The sequence below is a fragment of the Coffea arabica genome, chromosome 7c, assembly GCF_036785885.1.
Source record: "Coffea arabica cultivar ET-39 chromosome 7c, Coffea Arabica ET-39 HiFi, whole genome shotgun sequence".
Lineage (NCBI taxonomy): Eukaryota > Viridiplantae > Streptophyta > Magnoliopsida > Gentianales > Rubiaceae > Coffea > Coffea arabica.
Genome location: NC_092322.1, coordinates 8,211,191 through 8,226,788, shown reverse-complemented (window position 1 = coordinate 8,226,788; position 15,598 = coordinate 8,211,191). Strand labels below are relative to the sequence as shown.

The window sequence follows — 15,598 nt, the reverse complement described above, 5'->3', positions numbered from 1 at the left end:
TAAAAAAAACCCGATTGCTCAATTAGAATTGGAATTGTCAAGTCATCCATAGCATAACTTTTCCGACAAATTAAATAAAATTTTTAATGTGTTTAAATTAAATCAAACGTTTAAATCAAATGTTTAGATAAAATATTAAAACATGTTTAATATTATCAAATGTGTTCATATTATCAAATTAAACACATTTTATATTATCAAATGTTTAAGTAAAATATATTCTGGTTTCTAATATAAAAAACCATCAATTGTGTTTAAGTAATCTACTAAACAATCACTAATTGCATTCTTAAATAAGTTTTTAAAACCATTTTATTCAACATACAGATACAAAACTTTAGCACAATTACACTCTTTTACCTAGCGCCCGCGCATTGCGCGGGACACCTCCCTAGTTATATATATACAAAGCTTGATAAGTAGATGAAGAAAATTTGCTCGCCACCCACTTTGGTTTTCTTGGATGGTACAGGATGTTGGGATGAGATCACCTAGATTGTCATCTAACATGCAAGAAAAATCTGACATCCCGGTTGTTGATCAGGTGGAGGCAAATTAATTTTGACAATAATAAAAATTGGCAAGAACAACTAGAGACAAATCATCCCGATCGTGCTATCGATGCCAAGCTTAAGAGAAGAAAGGATTCTAATAAAGCAGCAGCTAGGCGATCGAGAGCAAGAAAGAAGCAAAAGGATACTGTGCTTGAAACACAATTTTCTGAATTGAGGGAGCAAAATTTGTCCCTGTCAAAGCAACTTGCTGACATAAAGGCCTTGTATTGTATGATGGGGAAACGAACGAAAATACAACGTTAAGAGCTCAAGTTGACAACCTAAGGGCGGAGGCCAATCTCAAAGGCATAATAAGAACCATGCGAGGCGGACGATAGTGCCTAACAAGACAAGACAAGGCACCATTGGAGGAACGTCGCCTCGGGCTGTAGTCATTGACAAGATTTTTAGTAATTATATATATTGAGGTTGATGCATGCACTATTCTTTAGAATTTGTTTTTACTAATTATATTTAGGTTGATAAGCTATTTTTGCATTTATATTTCACTTGACAGGAATGTTGCTATTGTCTATATACGACCTTTTTCGCAATTGGGATTCTCGGTGACATGTTTTCTATGCCAACCCAATGCCACCAATAGTGTTGCGCCAAGTGTCATGTTATTATTTACACTTTAATTTTCTAATAATTTAATTTGATTTGGTTTAACACAAATGTAAATAATAACATGACACTTGGCGCAACACTAGTGATGGCATTGGATTGGCATAGAAAACATGTCACCGAGGATCTCAAGTGCCTTTTTCGGGCTATAGCAAAACCTACTCATCATTCAGGGAATGACTGCTGGATTTTGCTCCATATTAAGACGAATGAGGTAGGGTTTTATGATAAAACCAAAGTATATATAGTTTTCGATTTTAACAACACCTGTAACAAGTGCTAGATCATGATCATAGTATCGAGCCGTAGGTTTCCCTTCCAAATCAACAGCGAAAGCCCCTCCATTTTTCTGCAATAGTCGTGGTGCAGGTCGGTCTAAATACTTTCCGGCAATTGCCATGATCTTGCGGATGAAGGCGTGCCTTTGTACAAGCTCCAAAGCATATGTAACTTCCTGTGATTAGTCCACCAAGAAATTAAAACAGTGAAGGTTGGTTGTATTTAACTCTTGATCTAATGCACCAGCCAATTAAATAGCTATATGAAAAATAAGTAAAAGCTCAATCAGTACAAGCAATTAAAATAGTGCTTGCGTACGCTTTTACGTACCATGGTTAAAGCAATCCAATATTGGCCTTCTCCATCGTACCGGATGTTGTCGGGCATTCCAGGCAAACTGTCAACAAATGTATCCACTGATCCTTTTCTTTCACCCTTTAAGTAATATCTTTTACACCTTCTCCTATAATTTGCATTCAGTTAAAATGACTATGAAAAATGTAGAAATTTCCTCCAATCACCGCTAAAGCAAGAACACACACATATCTAATTCAATTTACTTTGTTGCAAAAAGGATATATACTTCACAATAATAAAAAAAAAAAATGTTGTTCACAAAATATAACATACTTACATTCGTGTTTCACAAAATATAACAAAATCTTGATCCGGTGAAACGGCTACTCCATTAGCAAAATACAGATCTCGCACCAGCACTTGAGTCACTTTAGTTGATGGATTATAGCTCAAGAATCTACCATAAGGTCTACCTTCAAACGAATCCCTAGCAACCTCAGAGATGCTGTACTTGGACGAAGCATCTGTAAAATAGATAATTCCATCCTCTGAAATATCTACCCCGTCCGTTAGTTTAAACTTTGTACCATCAGCCTCATCCGTCAGCAATTGAATTTCTCCATTTTCTGTTGCGTTCAACAATCCCTGTTAGCAATATGTAGTTTGTTCTCAAACAAATGACATTGTGTATATTTCGGTTTTTCAAGAAGACGTAAGAGAAAACCGTACAAACTTAAATTTACGTGTAGTTTGCTAAAAAAAAAAAAAAATCGAAGTTATGGTTTAATTTGGCCAATGATTGAGGAACATAGTCAAATATGGTGGCCTAATCAAATTATTATTATTATAGAAAAGAAAATTTGCTTCTAAAGTTAAAGTAATGGAACTTGTTTGAACTGAACTTGTCTTAGTCCTAACCCACATCTAATCCAAACAGTTAGAAGTGGATACAATCATGCATGAAATATGAATAATTAGTCTAGCAAAATTTAATGATAAAAAAAAAATCAACCATCACATATATCTTCAGAATTATTAAAGGCGAAAAAAAAAGGAAGCCTGAATATTATTATTTTACTAGAATATTTCTAACCTTATCAGCATCAGCTATGATAAGTTCACCATGAAGTCCAAGGACCAGTCCAAGAGGCCGGCCGCCAGTGTTTAACCAATTCTCGACGACCGAGTCTGCAGCTGACTCGCTCACCCTGACTCGCTTGATCCAGCCATCAGCACAACCAGTGTACAGTTTACCTGACTTGGGGTCATAAGCTATGTCTTCTGGTCCCAATAGTTCTCCAACTCCAATCTTCTCAGCTCCTTTAAGCACTTGAGCGTTTCGTTTAGGCACCGCGAGGGGCTTTTTCTGAGTTAATTCGTGGGCCGGGTAAGGAGCAGGATTGAAGGGGTCGACTTGGTAGACGACGACCGCTAGAACAACTGGCAAAACCAATGATATCACGAGAAAATTTGCAAATGAACATAAGCTTTTTCTTCTCGTAGTCGTATCAATGGAAGTCTCAGTTGATGATGATACGGAAGACTCGGACATGGTTCGTCCGTTTTTTGCAGAAGTCTGATGAATATTGCTTTAAAAACAGTTATTATTGTTTTCAGTCTATTTAGCTAGGCAATAGTAGCTTATATATATATCACACACCGAAATACATCACCCACAAAGGGTTGTTGATTAGCATTCAGTAAGACTGATGCCAATTGGAATTGCTAGTCAAGATATGGCCATTCTAGATGGATGATGTAAGCCAAGCTCCAAATCTGGAGTTATATTTCGAGTTCTTAAATTTGGGCTTACCTATTAGGAGCATTTAATGACGAGTGTTAATGGCAATTCATGTGGGTATGTAGCTGATGTAGAAAAAATGGTGTAAAACAAAGTACACCAGCCCAGGACCAATAACAAGCTGTGAAAAAGATAGCTAAGAGAAAGCTGTATTCAACAAGAAAACAATTCTCCTTCTTGCTCACATCAAATACAACTATATATACATAGGGATAGGAACCCTCACAGTTAATGCCAACTAACAACTAAATACCATCAGTAAACCAAAAGACAATTCTAGATTCTACAAAAGGTAACATTGGAAAATGACAAACTAATTGCTTTTCATTAGTCTCAAAAAATCAACTTTAATGTTCAACACTCCCCCTTAAAGTGATTTTTTGGAAACTAATCCAATTTTGGCCCTAAGCACCTCAAAAGCTGCCTTAGGAAGTGCCTTAGTCAGAATATCTGCAACATTCTTATCACTTCGAATGTCTAAGACTTTGATAGTACCATCAAGAACTTTCTCTCTAATGAAATGATGCTTCAATTCAATATGTTTGGTTCTTGCATGACAAAGTGGATTGGAGGCAAGCTTGATAGCACTCTGATTGTCACCAAAAACTTTAGTGGGTCCAGAAATAGGAAGATAAACATCTTCAACAAGCCTTCTAAGCCATACACATTCCTGAGCAGCAAGAGCGGCAGCTTTGTATTCTGCCTCTGTTGTTGATAACGAAATAGAATCCTGTTTCCTGCTACACCACGACACTCCTGTTGAACTACATAGAAATACATATGCTGAAGTAGATTTACGGTCATCCAAATCTCCTCCCAAATCAGCATCTGTGTATCCATGTAGTGAAAAATCAGCACCACTCTTGTACAGCAATCCCATATCAGATGTGGTGTTTATGTACTTCAAAATTTTCTTTGCCACTTCTAAATGTGGCTTCCGTGGTGCTTGCATGAACTGGCTTATAAAATTGACTGAAAACACAATATCTGGCCTTGATATAGTCAAATAAAGAAGACTTCCAACCAATGCACGAAAAGGACGAGGATCCAAAAGAAGTGAGCCCTCCTTGCTCTGAATCTTTGCATTTGCATCAAGAGGAGTAGAACATTTCTTGCTACTCTTCATTCCAAATCTGTCAACAAGCTTCTTGGCATATCTTTCTTGTGTTAAGAAGATTCCATCCATTATGGACGTCACTTCTAAGCCAAGGAAATTACTTAACTCCCCAAGATCTTTCATTTCAAATCTCGTTGAAAGTTCAACTCTTAGATTTGCTACTTCTTTTTCATCATTTCCTGTCACTATCATGTCATCCACATACAACAATACCACCATATGTAGATCTCCAGAATTTTTAATAAACAAACTAGAATCAGAATGGCTAGCAAGATAACCACAAAAATGCAAATATTCAGCAATCTTTCCATACCAAGCTCTTGGAGCTTGTTTTAATCCATAAAGTGCCTTTTTGAGTTTGCAAACAAAGTCAGGATGGGTCTTAGAGATGTAACCCGGTGGTTGTTCCATGTAAATATGTTTATCTAGCTCACCATATAGAAATGCATTTTTCACGTCAAGCTGCCATAGTTTCCACCCTTGAGATGCTGCCAAGGAGATTAGAACTCGAACTGATGTCATTTTTGCCACAGGACTAAAGGTTTCCTCAAAATCTTCATCGTGTTTTTGAGAAAAGCCGCGAGCAACCAGCCTTGCTTTGAATCTGTCTATGCTGCCATCTGCTCTCCTTTTCAGCTTATAAACCCATTTACATGTGATAGGATGTACATTTCCTATTCTTGGGACAAGATCCCAAGTTTCATTCTTCATTAGTGCTTTCATTTCTTCATCCATAGCAAGATTCCAATCCTTTGAAGCCTTGGCCTCTTCATAGCATGACGGTTCATCTTCATCCATAGGTCCTGCAAAATAGCATGAGTAAGTAGTGACAAAGTTCTCATCTCGATAACGGGCTGGTTTAATGATACTTTTCCTTGGCCTTTGATTTACTGATTCTGATGATGGCTCTAAGGAAGCATCTTGAATAGATTGCTCAGTCTCATTTTGACAGCTTATGCTCCCCCTTTCACGTGACATGGAACCTTGAAGACTAGAAGAACCATTTGCAGCTTCAACTGACATAGGCAAGACAGTTGTCTCTGGTACTTGAAGATTCTGATATGAAGTAGTCCCTTTTGGGGTGTAGTAGCTTGATATCTCATCAAACACAACATCTCTAGAAACCGTAAACTTGTGGCTTTTAGGATCCATGCATTTCCAGCCTTTCTTTCTATCATCATACCCTATAAAAATGCACTTCTTTGCTTTTGAATCAAGCTTACTCCTTTTGGAATCTGGAACATGAACATAGCAGACCGAACCAAACACTTTAAAGTGTTTGACACTAGGCTTCTCTCTGTATATCAACTCATATGGAGACCTCATATTGGTTGGACTGAGAGGCATCCGATTAATGACATATGCTGCACACATCATACCTTCTGCCCATAAAAATTTAGGTAAATTCTTGACATGTAACCAGCTCTTGCAAGTCTCAGTAATATGTCGAATTTTTCTTTCGGCGACTCCATTTTGTTGTGGGGTTTCTGCACAAGAGAGTTGCTTTCTTATCCCGAGTTGTCGACAGAAAGAAAAGAAATCATCAGAAGTGAACTCTCCACCATTGTCAGTTCTTAGCCGCCTTATCTTCATGCCAGTTTCACTTTCCACCATTTCTTTAAATTCCTGAAATCTTGATAAAACATCTGACTTTTGTTTTACAAAATAGACCCATGTAAATCTTGTAAAATCATCAACTAGAATTAACATAAATCTGAATCCAAAAAGTGAAGGTGTTCTAGTTGGTCCAAATAGATCTCCATGAATGCATTCTAAAGGAGTCCTGCTTCTTATGATAGACTTATCAAATGGGAGTCTGTGAGACTTCCCAAATTGACAGCCTTCACAAATTTCCTTCTGGTTAAAATTAGTTAAATTGGGCAAGCCATTAACCAATTTCTTCTGTACCATTACTTTCAATTTTTCCATGTTGACATGTCCCAATCTTGCATGCCAGACAGAGACATTATCATTGCAGCTCATTTTTTCAACGTAAGATGAAGGAGCTGATAAAACATATAGATCTTTAACTCTTTTACCCGTGTGAATAACAACAGCATCCAATACTCTTATGTTTTTATGAAATTTAACATTCTTTGGGCCAAAAAGAACAAAGCTACCAGAATCCACAGCATTATTAACTGAAAACAGATTTTTCTTCATCCCTGGAACATGAAACACACTATTAAGAGTAATTTGATCATTGTCCTTACCATTTATGATGACCTTTCCTTCTTTTGACACTGAGTGTATGGAGTTGTCTGCTGTAACAATGGCATGTTTACCATTATATTGATGAAAATTTGAGAACTTGGATTCGTCACCAGTCAAGTGATGCCCACAACCAGAATCAACAATCCATTCGTCTTCAAGATTGATGGAAGCCAATGCATCAATATCTTTCGTTTCAGCCACAAAACATTTTCCCCAATCTTCATCAGATTGATCATCCATTTCTGCTGCTGCAACATTAGTTTCTTGTATGCTGACCTTGCAGTTCTTCATTATATGTCCAGGTTTGTGGCAACGGTAACATATTATTGGCTTTCTACCATCTTTCTCTGAAGACTCAGCTCTTCCTCTACTCCAGTCAAATTTCTTCTCTTTTCTTTTGAAGTTCTTTCCAGCAGCCAACAAGACTTCTCCTTCCCCTTCTGAAACTTGAATACCAGCCATTTGCTTAGCTAAAGACTCTTGTGAAGTCAAAAGATTCTCCAACTCTTCCAAAGATGGTTGTTGTGCCCATCCTTGAATAGATGTAATAAAAGGAGTGTACTCTGGTTTCAAGCCTCGAACAATGTGATGTCTTAACCGTGCTTCAGAGATTGGCTCATCTGGATCTAGTAATGATATCTCCGAACACAGGTTTTTTATCTTGACAAAAAATTGAGAAATTGAGAGTTCACCTTGTGTTGCATTTGCCAACTCATTCTCTAGCATTTGCAGCCGACTTACATCCTTTTTGTTGTATAGTCGATCAAGAGTTTCCCAAATCTCATTTGCAGACTTGCACTTGATAATATGCTCAAAGAGACCATGAGAGATAGATCTTTTTAGAGCAAACTCAGCCTTGCCATTCAAACTTCTCCACTTCTTGACAGCTTCAGCATTTTGTTCATTAGATTCTAGTGGCTTAGTTTTATCACCACCAACTACGTCCCACAGATCTTCACCAACCAAATAAGATTCCATGCAGGACCTCCATATCTTGTAATTGGACTGATTCAGCAACTCCATTCCCAGCCCATTAAAACGACATGTAGAATCCATTGTCACAGCTAATCTTTTTCACCAAGGGATAAGACAGAGATAGCAATCACCCTTGGAGCTCTGGTACCATGTAGAAAAAATGGTGTAAAACAAAGTACACCAACCCAGGACCAATAACAAGCTGTGAAAAAGATAGCTAAGAGAAAGCTGTATTCAACAAGAAAACAATTCTCCTTCTTGCTCACATCAAATACAACTATATATACATAGGGATAGGAACCCTCACAGTTAATGCCAACTAACAACTAAATACCATCAGTAAACCAAAAGACAATTCTAGATTCTACAAAAGGTAACATTGGAAAATGACAAACTAATTGCTCTTCATTAGTCTTAAAAAATCAACTTTAATGTTCAACAGCTGATGTATCTAAAGCAAATCGAGGTTTTGTTGAAGCTGAATATAATTTCTATATTGAAAGTTAAGGGTGTGTATTACTTTGTTCATTAGCATGCAGGAGACTGAAAGCCAGTAATTGTCTCTTTAGTACCTGATAAAAAGAATAGGTGAAATTGGTTTAATTCAATATTCTTTTTCTGAGATAACTTATTTTCACGTCTTTATAATATGTGGAAAAACTTTACACATGTTACGTACGTATGTATGCTTGGAAAAATGAAGCAGCAGGCCTGCTAGATTGAAAAAAAATTAAGGAATTTGCATACTTTTGTAATCTCTTTATAGTAACAACATTAGGAGACATTTACAGAGAGAAAGTAAATCAAAACTTTAACACAATTAGTGACCTATGGTGATCTTCTTCGGTTTGAGAGTGTTGGATTAATTTCATTCTCTCGGCTAGCAAAGTTATAACTATTCAAGGACATTGCTCTAGCTTTTCAAACTCAATTGCAACTTTGAGCATTGACTCCGAAAATAAAGCTCCAACAGCTTCTTTGTATTTTTTTTTTCCCAAAACCATATGTGAGTATATTGATGTCAAAAACCGTACAATTACGAGCAAAGGCTCGAGATGGCTTTACAGTCAATGTACATGACACCGAGGAATTATGATTCCCTCATCTAGTGCGATGCTTAGAGCAAAAGAGCTAATTTTAGAATTTATATGATTCGTAACACTATTAATTAAACAAAAGGAGCACATTTGAAACAACCCCTTAATTGATGAATATCTTATACTAGAGTAGCCATTCCAACAGCTTCTTTGTAGCTAGTCTTAAAAACAAATTAAAATAATAGTGCACCTGCAGTTTTACTTGTGAAGAGGGTTTTTTATGTTATAAACAAGGCGTACAATACACCACACCCTAAGGGGTTTAGGGTAGGTACGATTGGCCTTCTTAGTACGATTGGTATGATTATTATACTTTTTACATAATTTAGTGTATATTCATACAAATTTGTTATATTTTATGATGTGTAACAAAAGTGATACGAGTTTACACCAAATTATAAAATACAACAAAATTTTGTAAGTGTACATCAAATTATCAAAATACAATAAAATTATACCAAATCATGAAAAGAATATAAGAACTGCATCAATTTTGTATCTTAGGTCAATTGTGCCTGCCCCATTCTCCAATGTGAGACAAATGTTAGATTAGAGTCAATGATCCACATATTTGTCTCACGGCGCAACCCGATCTATGACGGAACTTCTCGTGAAGGGGTAGCCTTATTCACGTACGGGTAAGGCAGCTAAAGTGTTTCGTCGGTAGAATCCAGGATGAGGCTTCTCATATATTCAGTATCACTGACTGCAGGATATTGCTTGATGTTGAGACGGATGATGTAGGGTTTATCAATCGAACCAAGGTATATATGATCTCCAATCTTGTTAACCCCTGTAATGAGTGATAAATCACGTTCACAGTAATGGGCTGCAGGTTTTCCATCCAAATCAACTGCCAAACCCCCTCCATTTTTCTCCACATGTGGTCGCCCTACGTACCTCTCCATAATGGCCATGATCTTTCGGATGAAGGGATATCTCTGTGCCAGATCCCATGCATACGTGATTTCCTGTTGGTGCAAAATGCACATAAAAATAAACGAAAAAATAATCACCAACAAGCATGAGCTTATCAAGAAAGAGTTTCTTTAGGTTTGGGTATAATTCATTACCGTGGGCAATGCAATCCAGTAATGGCCTTGTCCGTCATATCGAATATTGTCAGGCATTCCAGGCAAATTTTCCACAAATATGTCCACTGATCCTTTTCTTTCACCATTGATATAATATTTCTTGCACCTTGCCCTACAGATGAATGCATCTAATTAATCAACTAATAGAAGCCAATAAGAGATCGAGCTGAATTTTTGACACAGCAGTTCAATAGCTTTCGAAGAACTGCAGAAGTCAATAATAGTTCTAAATCACCACATCCGTAAGAACATATGTAGGCTATCCTATATCTGAAGTCTTGTCTGGGAAACTCCTAATCGCATTTCTTAATATTCCAAAACTGGACCTTTACTCTTTTTCTTCTTTTCTTTTTTTTAAAAAAAAAAAAAAATGAGGAAAGACATCTCTTGTTTAGATGGTTCAGCTTTAATCCCCAATATCAGGTCAGTAGTCCTCGATCCACGATGTCAATTATTGAAGATTTCTCATTGAAGCCAATATTCATGCACCTCTTTCTCTTCTTTTCCTTTTTTTTTCTCTATAAATGAACGATCATAATTTTTTCCATGATGTGCAAAAAGTTCATAGCTAAGCCACCCCCACAAAAAAAAAAATGTTGGTAAAGAACGTTGTGCAATAGTAAGGGGACAGCTTTACAACCTTCATTGTTTGAGGTCCCAAATTTCAAGAAAGAAATACTGGAAAAAAAAAAAGAAGAAAAAAGAAACAGTGTACTCACATGGGGGATTCACAGAAAATAACGAATTTCTGATCTGGAGAGACAGCAACCCCATTAGCAAAGTACAGATCCCGGACGAGGACTTTAGTCTCCTTAGTTGAAGGATCATAACTCAATAATCTTCCAAAAGGTCTGCCCTCAAAATAGTCCCAAGCAAACTCCCAGAAGCTGTACTTGTACGAAGCATCCGTAAAATAGACAATGCCATCCTCTGCAACATCTACTCCGTCCGTTAGTCTGAACTTTACACCCTCGGCCTCATCCGTTAGCAGCTGAATTCCTCCGTCTGCCGTCGCGTTCAATAGCCCCTGACACAGTTTTATCATTACATGCTATCAACAAATGTTACATGAGACTATATATACCAGGAAAATTTTGCATGAAAAAAAAGAATTGATGTTGCATGAAACTATATACTAGGAGAATTTGCACTTGGATTTTACAAGTTGCCTTGTTCTTCCGTTCAAACGGGTTGTGTGATTTTTATAATGTTGGTTGTAAATTAGTCCAGCTTGTAAAGATTAGCATTGTCTAAAGAATGACGTATTAAATAAATTGTACTGCTACTCATTTGGCTTTGAGGATATGGTCCGGCAGAAAAGTCTCCCTGGCCTTCCATCAGGACACTGAAAGTAGGACAGAGGCAGTAAGTACCATACTATTAGCGAAAGCAAAAGAAAATTCTTGATCAAATTTATTTTCTATTTCTCTTGAAGCGTTGAGAAAATGAAAGAAAAGAAAATTCCAATTAAGCATCTAAAAGATTTTTTAATTTCGACAAGCTTGATTATACATTTCTTTTTTTTTTTTTTCTCTAGGCACGATAGAATCTATTATAGATTTACTCCTATTCTCTACTCTTCTATTCTAGCTCGAGTACACATTTCGTGCTTATCCGGACTAACCTAGATTTGCAATATGCCTTCTAGATTTGCCTCTGATCGATCTCGTTTGACTGACCTTTCGAATAATGAATTTGTTTCCCTTGGGTATCGGAAGAGGACGTTTGAAGCGTTCAAGCATAATCAAATTTGTTAGATGGAGTAGGTACGTTAACATTATTAGTAATTAAAAACGCAGTCATTTTGGATTTTAGGGAGCCTAGAATTGATGACTCACCTAGTTAGATACTGCCAACCTACTAGTCATGATTTCTTTCTTTTCTCTTTTTTTTTTGTCCAAAAACAATTACTCCAACTTTTGGCACCGTGGACCAGGTATAGCAGCAGCCACTCCAAATTAAGGTTGAACCAAAGAAAAAAACAAAAAAAAGGATTTGAAAAGATGGGTCCTATCACTATAGAAGACGTAACGCCAAACGTGGACCATTATGCAATGAACACCGCTTGAATATGGAAATGTCTTTGTCCTAACTTCAACTGCTCGTATAACTAAACAAATATAGTGCCCTAATAATGACATTAGCATTTGGTGACAGGGCGTGCATTACCAACCAAGTAATTATGGAGCAATAAATTTCGGATCAAATATCACAATTCAGATTTTGCTAACTAGTAGTAATTGATACGATTAACCAATCAAAAACTAAATAGCATCCTAAATTTCACTATTCTCAGACTTGAAAATTATTTACGTAAACTTCCACTGAAAGAGAAAAACAAAAACAGAAACAGAAAGAAAAGAATGGAACAAAAAGAACCCGAAACGGCGAGAAAAGCTCAACTTCCACTACCATACTACGTTACTAACCTTGTCAGCATCGGCCACGATGACTTCTCCGTGGTGCCCACAAACAACTCCAAGAGGCCGGCCGCCAGTGTTTATCCAGTCCGCCACGACCGAGTCGGCTGCTGAATCGTTCACCGTGACTCGCTTTATCCATCCATCCTCACAACCAGTGTAGATAACTCCGGACTTCCGATCGTAAGCTATGTCTTCAGGCCCTAGCAGTTTTCCGACCCCAATATTCTCTGCTCCTTTAAGCATGTGAGGGTTGCTCTTAGGCACTGTGAGGGGTTTCTTCCGAGTCAACTCGTGGGCTGGGTAAGGAGCAGGGTCGAAGGAGTCGAGTTGGTAGATTAAAACTCCTACAACAACTGGTAGAACTGATACGAGACAAGCAAAGGGCCACCGGCTCTTTTTCGTTCTTTCACCGGAAGTTCCGCCGGACGATGAGGGAGATGGGATGCGAGCTGATTCGGCCATCGGTGCTCCTCAAGCCGTTACTCGGAGGCTAAGCTATTTTTAGCACTTGTTCAGCAGCTTGTAGGACAGGAGGTGCTGTACTTGTATGATGTATGGTTTATGTAGCTACAAATATCAAAATCAAAAAAGAGAGGAAAGAAAAGTTAAATAAAAGGGAAAAAGTGATAGTACTATGTATTTTGCCGATATGGTTGTCGGGGGACATATAAATGGAAACAATAATACATATTATATTCTTTAAAAGGGTAATGATATTGAATAAATTTTATACACACGGTCAGTTATGCATTATCACGATTGAATGAATGACACACGTAAGTAAAATTTTAATTTTAAATTTAAATATTACATATATATTATATATATCTAATAGTGATAATATAGATACTGACGGTGCGTATAAGATTAATCTAATGACATTTAAGCACTGTTTTGACTTTTGAACTCCTTATGCACCCTGACAGTGAAAATGATGTGCAAATGAACAGTGAATAGATGTACGATCAAAAACTAAAAAGATTGCGTGAATGTCATTTTCCCCTTTCAAAACATTGACTGGTTAATTGTAGAATGAGAACTTTAAGGGCTTTGTCTAAATTTATCCATCGGCCATGCACGTCGTGGATGACAATCTTTACAACAGTCAGTGGTCTCACGATTGGTATCTTATATTCTTCCAATCCACATCCAATTATTACCTTTTTATTTAAAAGCAATTTTCTTGATCAAGTAAATGCTCGATTCTGCAAGTACAAGCCCCTTTGCATCTCTTAGTGTACAGCAACATATTTGGAACTCTAATATTTTATGGTTCTTTAATTCGACAGAAAAAAAAAATTGAAGTTTTATTTTGAATTTCTTATTATAGTATGAAATCATCAACTAAGGACTACTTAATGAAAGAGTTTTAGTAGAAAGTTGCATTGTGTTGGTAGCTTTTGTTTTGTTCTCTATGTAATGGATTGAAAAACCTTTTTTCTTTTCAATCTTCCCATGATTAAGCAATGACCTTTCTTTGGCTGGTCCACTATAAGAATCTGCTAATTCAGTTTTGTGACTGAAAATTACTTTGGACTCTTGAGGAATCTGCTAATTTGATCCGGTAGCTCGTTTTGATGGTGTAAATCGAAGACTGACAGTTATGGACACGAACCACCAGCCACGAAAAAGGTTGTACTCTATTTTCTTCTTTTCTTTCAGGGATTCGGTGATTCTACGACATTCATTCCTGTGATTTGGATGCATACCGTAATGATTCGGATATGTCCAACAAATTTGGAAATTAGACGGAGAAAACCGTGCGGCAAAATTATCAATAGCAGATTGGAGATTGAATAGGAACAGGTTGTGAATCTTTTTTCTTTTAAGGTTACAATTCATATTTATTCCATTAAGGAGGAGGTGGAACCAGGCTAATCTTAATTGCGCAAGCTCAAATTTTTAGTGCTAAAATATCCTAGATTTTCGGGTGATATTGTTCGAATTTTATTGTGGACCCAAAGTAGATAAATAGTCGGCTATTTATAAAACTAAGCAAGAAGTCTATTTAATTGAACATAATGTATTAGGTGAGATGAGGTTAGAGCTTTTGGATTAAAAAAATTTTATAAAATGTGGTTTTCTTTTTTCTTTACGCCCACTTCTTACTTAAGATTTGTAGAATGATCAAGACTATTACAGTCTTTTCATAACGCAAAGGAAGGTAAGTGTAATTTTTCAAATCTCAAGAGAGATGGTTGCAATTGTCAGAAACAAATGCACTTTGGCGTTGGGTAGAATAACAAATAATGCAAGAAAACAAAACAGTCAACTAACAAGTAAGAAGAGCACTTCTATATAGTAAAACTTCTATAAATTAATAATTTTGGAACCATATAAATGCTATTAATTTAAAATGGTATTAATTAATCAATAAATTAATAATTTGTTAATTTATCGACTATACTTGCAATTCAAAGAAGCACTCATTTACTCAACTAAAGTTTTATGTTATTTTATAAAAACATAAATTATTCTTTTAATAAAAAAGGCTAAAAATCTATAGAATATAAATCAATCCATATCTACTTCATTTACAAGTATAGTTTAATTCTATTAATGCACATAACTGATATCATTTTTCTATTGTCAAGAGGTCAAAAAGAATTATGTAATATAAATCAATTCAAAACTATCTACTTGATTTGCAAGTATAATTTAATTTTATTAATATACGTAATTGATATCATTTTTCTATTCTGAATGGGTCAAAAGGACGGAGGAATTGTAAATGACAGATGCCCACCTCCATTTTATTAAATACTTGCAGTGAATCAGATTAGCAATATTATGTATACAAATGATAAGGAAGTATCTCATTGTTAAACTATCGCTTCCCATTTGAAAGATGTTCCTAAATAACTGGCCAAATGCATAAAATATTATGTGATTATAGTAGAGAGTATCCAAAGACTTATATTTTAGGAAAATATGAGATGTAATTTTAGTGAATTATTAATTTATGATATGAATGGGACGAAAAGATTATATAAGGTTTTCACAAAAATTATTATCCTATTATTTTATCCAAATTTTAGATCAAGTCGGGACAAAAAAAATTATTATTTAATAGATATTATAAATTTATTGATTATTAATTTATAGAGTTTTTATTGTATA

General features: G+C 36.1%; 2 protein-coding genes across 2 annotated transcripts; both read right to left on the bottom strand.

Annotated features, from left to right (window-relative positions):
- Positions 1-1,349: 1,349 nt before the first annotated feature.
- Positions 1,350-3,714, bottom strand: LOC113697912 (protein STRICTOSIDINE SYNTHASE-LIKE 4-like). The gene is made up of 4 exons (XM_027217520.2): positions 2,851-3,714; positions 2,095-2,402; positions 1,791-1,923; positions 1,350-1,635 (listed from the first exon to the last, which is right to left on the bottom strand). The coding sequence occupies exons 1-4, from the start codon at positions 3,307-3,309 to the stop codon at positions 1,351-1,353; spliced, it is 1,185 nt and encodes a 394-aa protein (XP_027073321.1). The 5' UTR covers positions 3,310-3,714; the 3' UTR covers position 1,350.
- Positions 3,715-9,345: 5,631 nt separating this feature from the next.
- LOC113698405 (protein STRICTOSIDINE SYNTHASE-LIKE 7-like) lies at positions 9,346-13,071 on the bottom strand. The gene is made up of 4 exons (XM_027218218.2): positions 12,485-13,071; positions 10,775-11,082; positions 10,035-10,167; positions 9,346-9,932 (listed from the first exon to the last, which is right to left on the bottom strand). The coding sequence occupies exons 1-4, from the start codon at positions 12,938-12,940 to the stop codon at positions 9,609-9,611; spliced, it is 1,221 nt and encodes a 406-aa protein (XP_027074019.1). The 5' UTR covers positions 12,941-13,071; the 3' UTR covers positions 9,346-9,608.
- Between the last annotated feature and the right edge of the window lie 2,527 nt (positions 13,072-15,598).

What these genes read in the sequence shown, in the direction of transcription:
- LOC113697912 (XM_027217520.2), bottom strand. Translation starts at nt 3,309, where the DNA reads ATGTCCGAGTCTTCCGTATCATCATCAACTGAGACTTCCATTGATACG. An exon ending in TCATAGCTGATGCTGATAAG is followed by an intron (nt 2,403 to 2,850) that starts GTTAGAAATATT and finishes TATTGCTAACAG; the next exon opens with GGATTGTTGAACGCAACAGA. An exon ending in ATATTTTGTGAAACACGAAT is followed by an intron (nt 1,924 to 2,094) that starts GTAAGTATGTTA and finishes TGCAAATTATAG; the next exon opens with GAGAAGGTGTAAAAGATATT.
- LOC113698405 (XM_027218218.2), bottom strand. Translation starts at nt 12,940, where the DNA reads ATGGCCGAATCAGCTCGCATCCCATCTCCCTCATCGTCCGGCGGAACT. An exon ending in ATTTTCTGTGAATCCCCCAT is followed by an intron (nt 10,168 to 10,774) that starts GTGAGTACACTG and finishes ATTCATCTGTAG; the next exon opens with GGCAAGGTGCAAGAAATATT. An exon ending in ACTGGATTGCATTGCCCACG is followed by an intron (nt 9,933 to 10,034) that starts GTAATGAATTAT and finishes TTGCACCAACAG; the next exon opens with GAAATCACGTATGCATGGGA.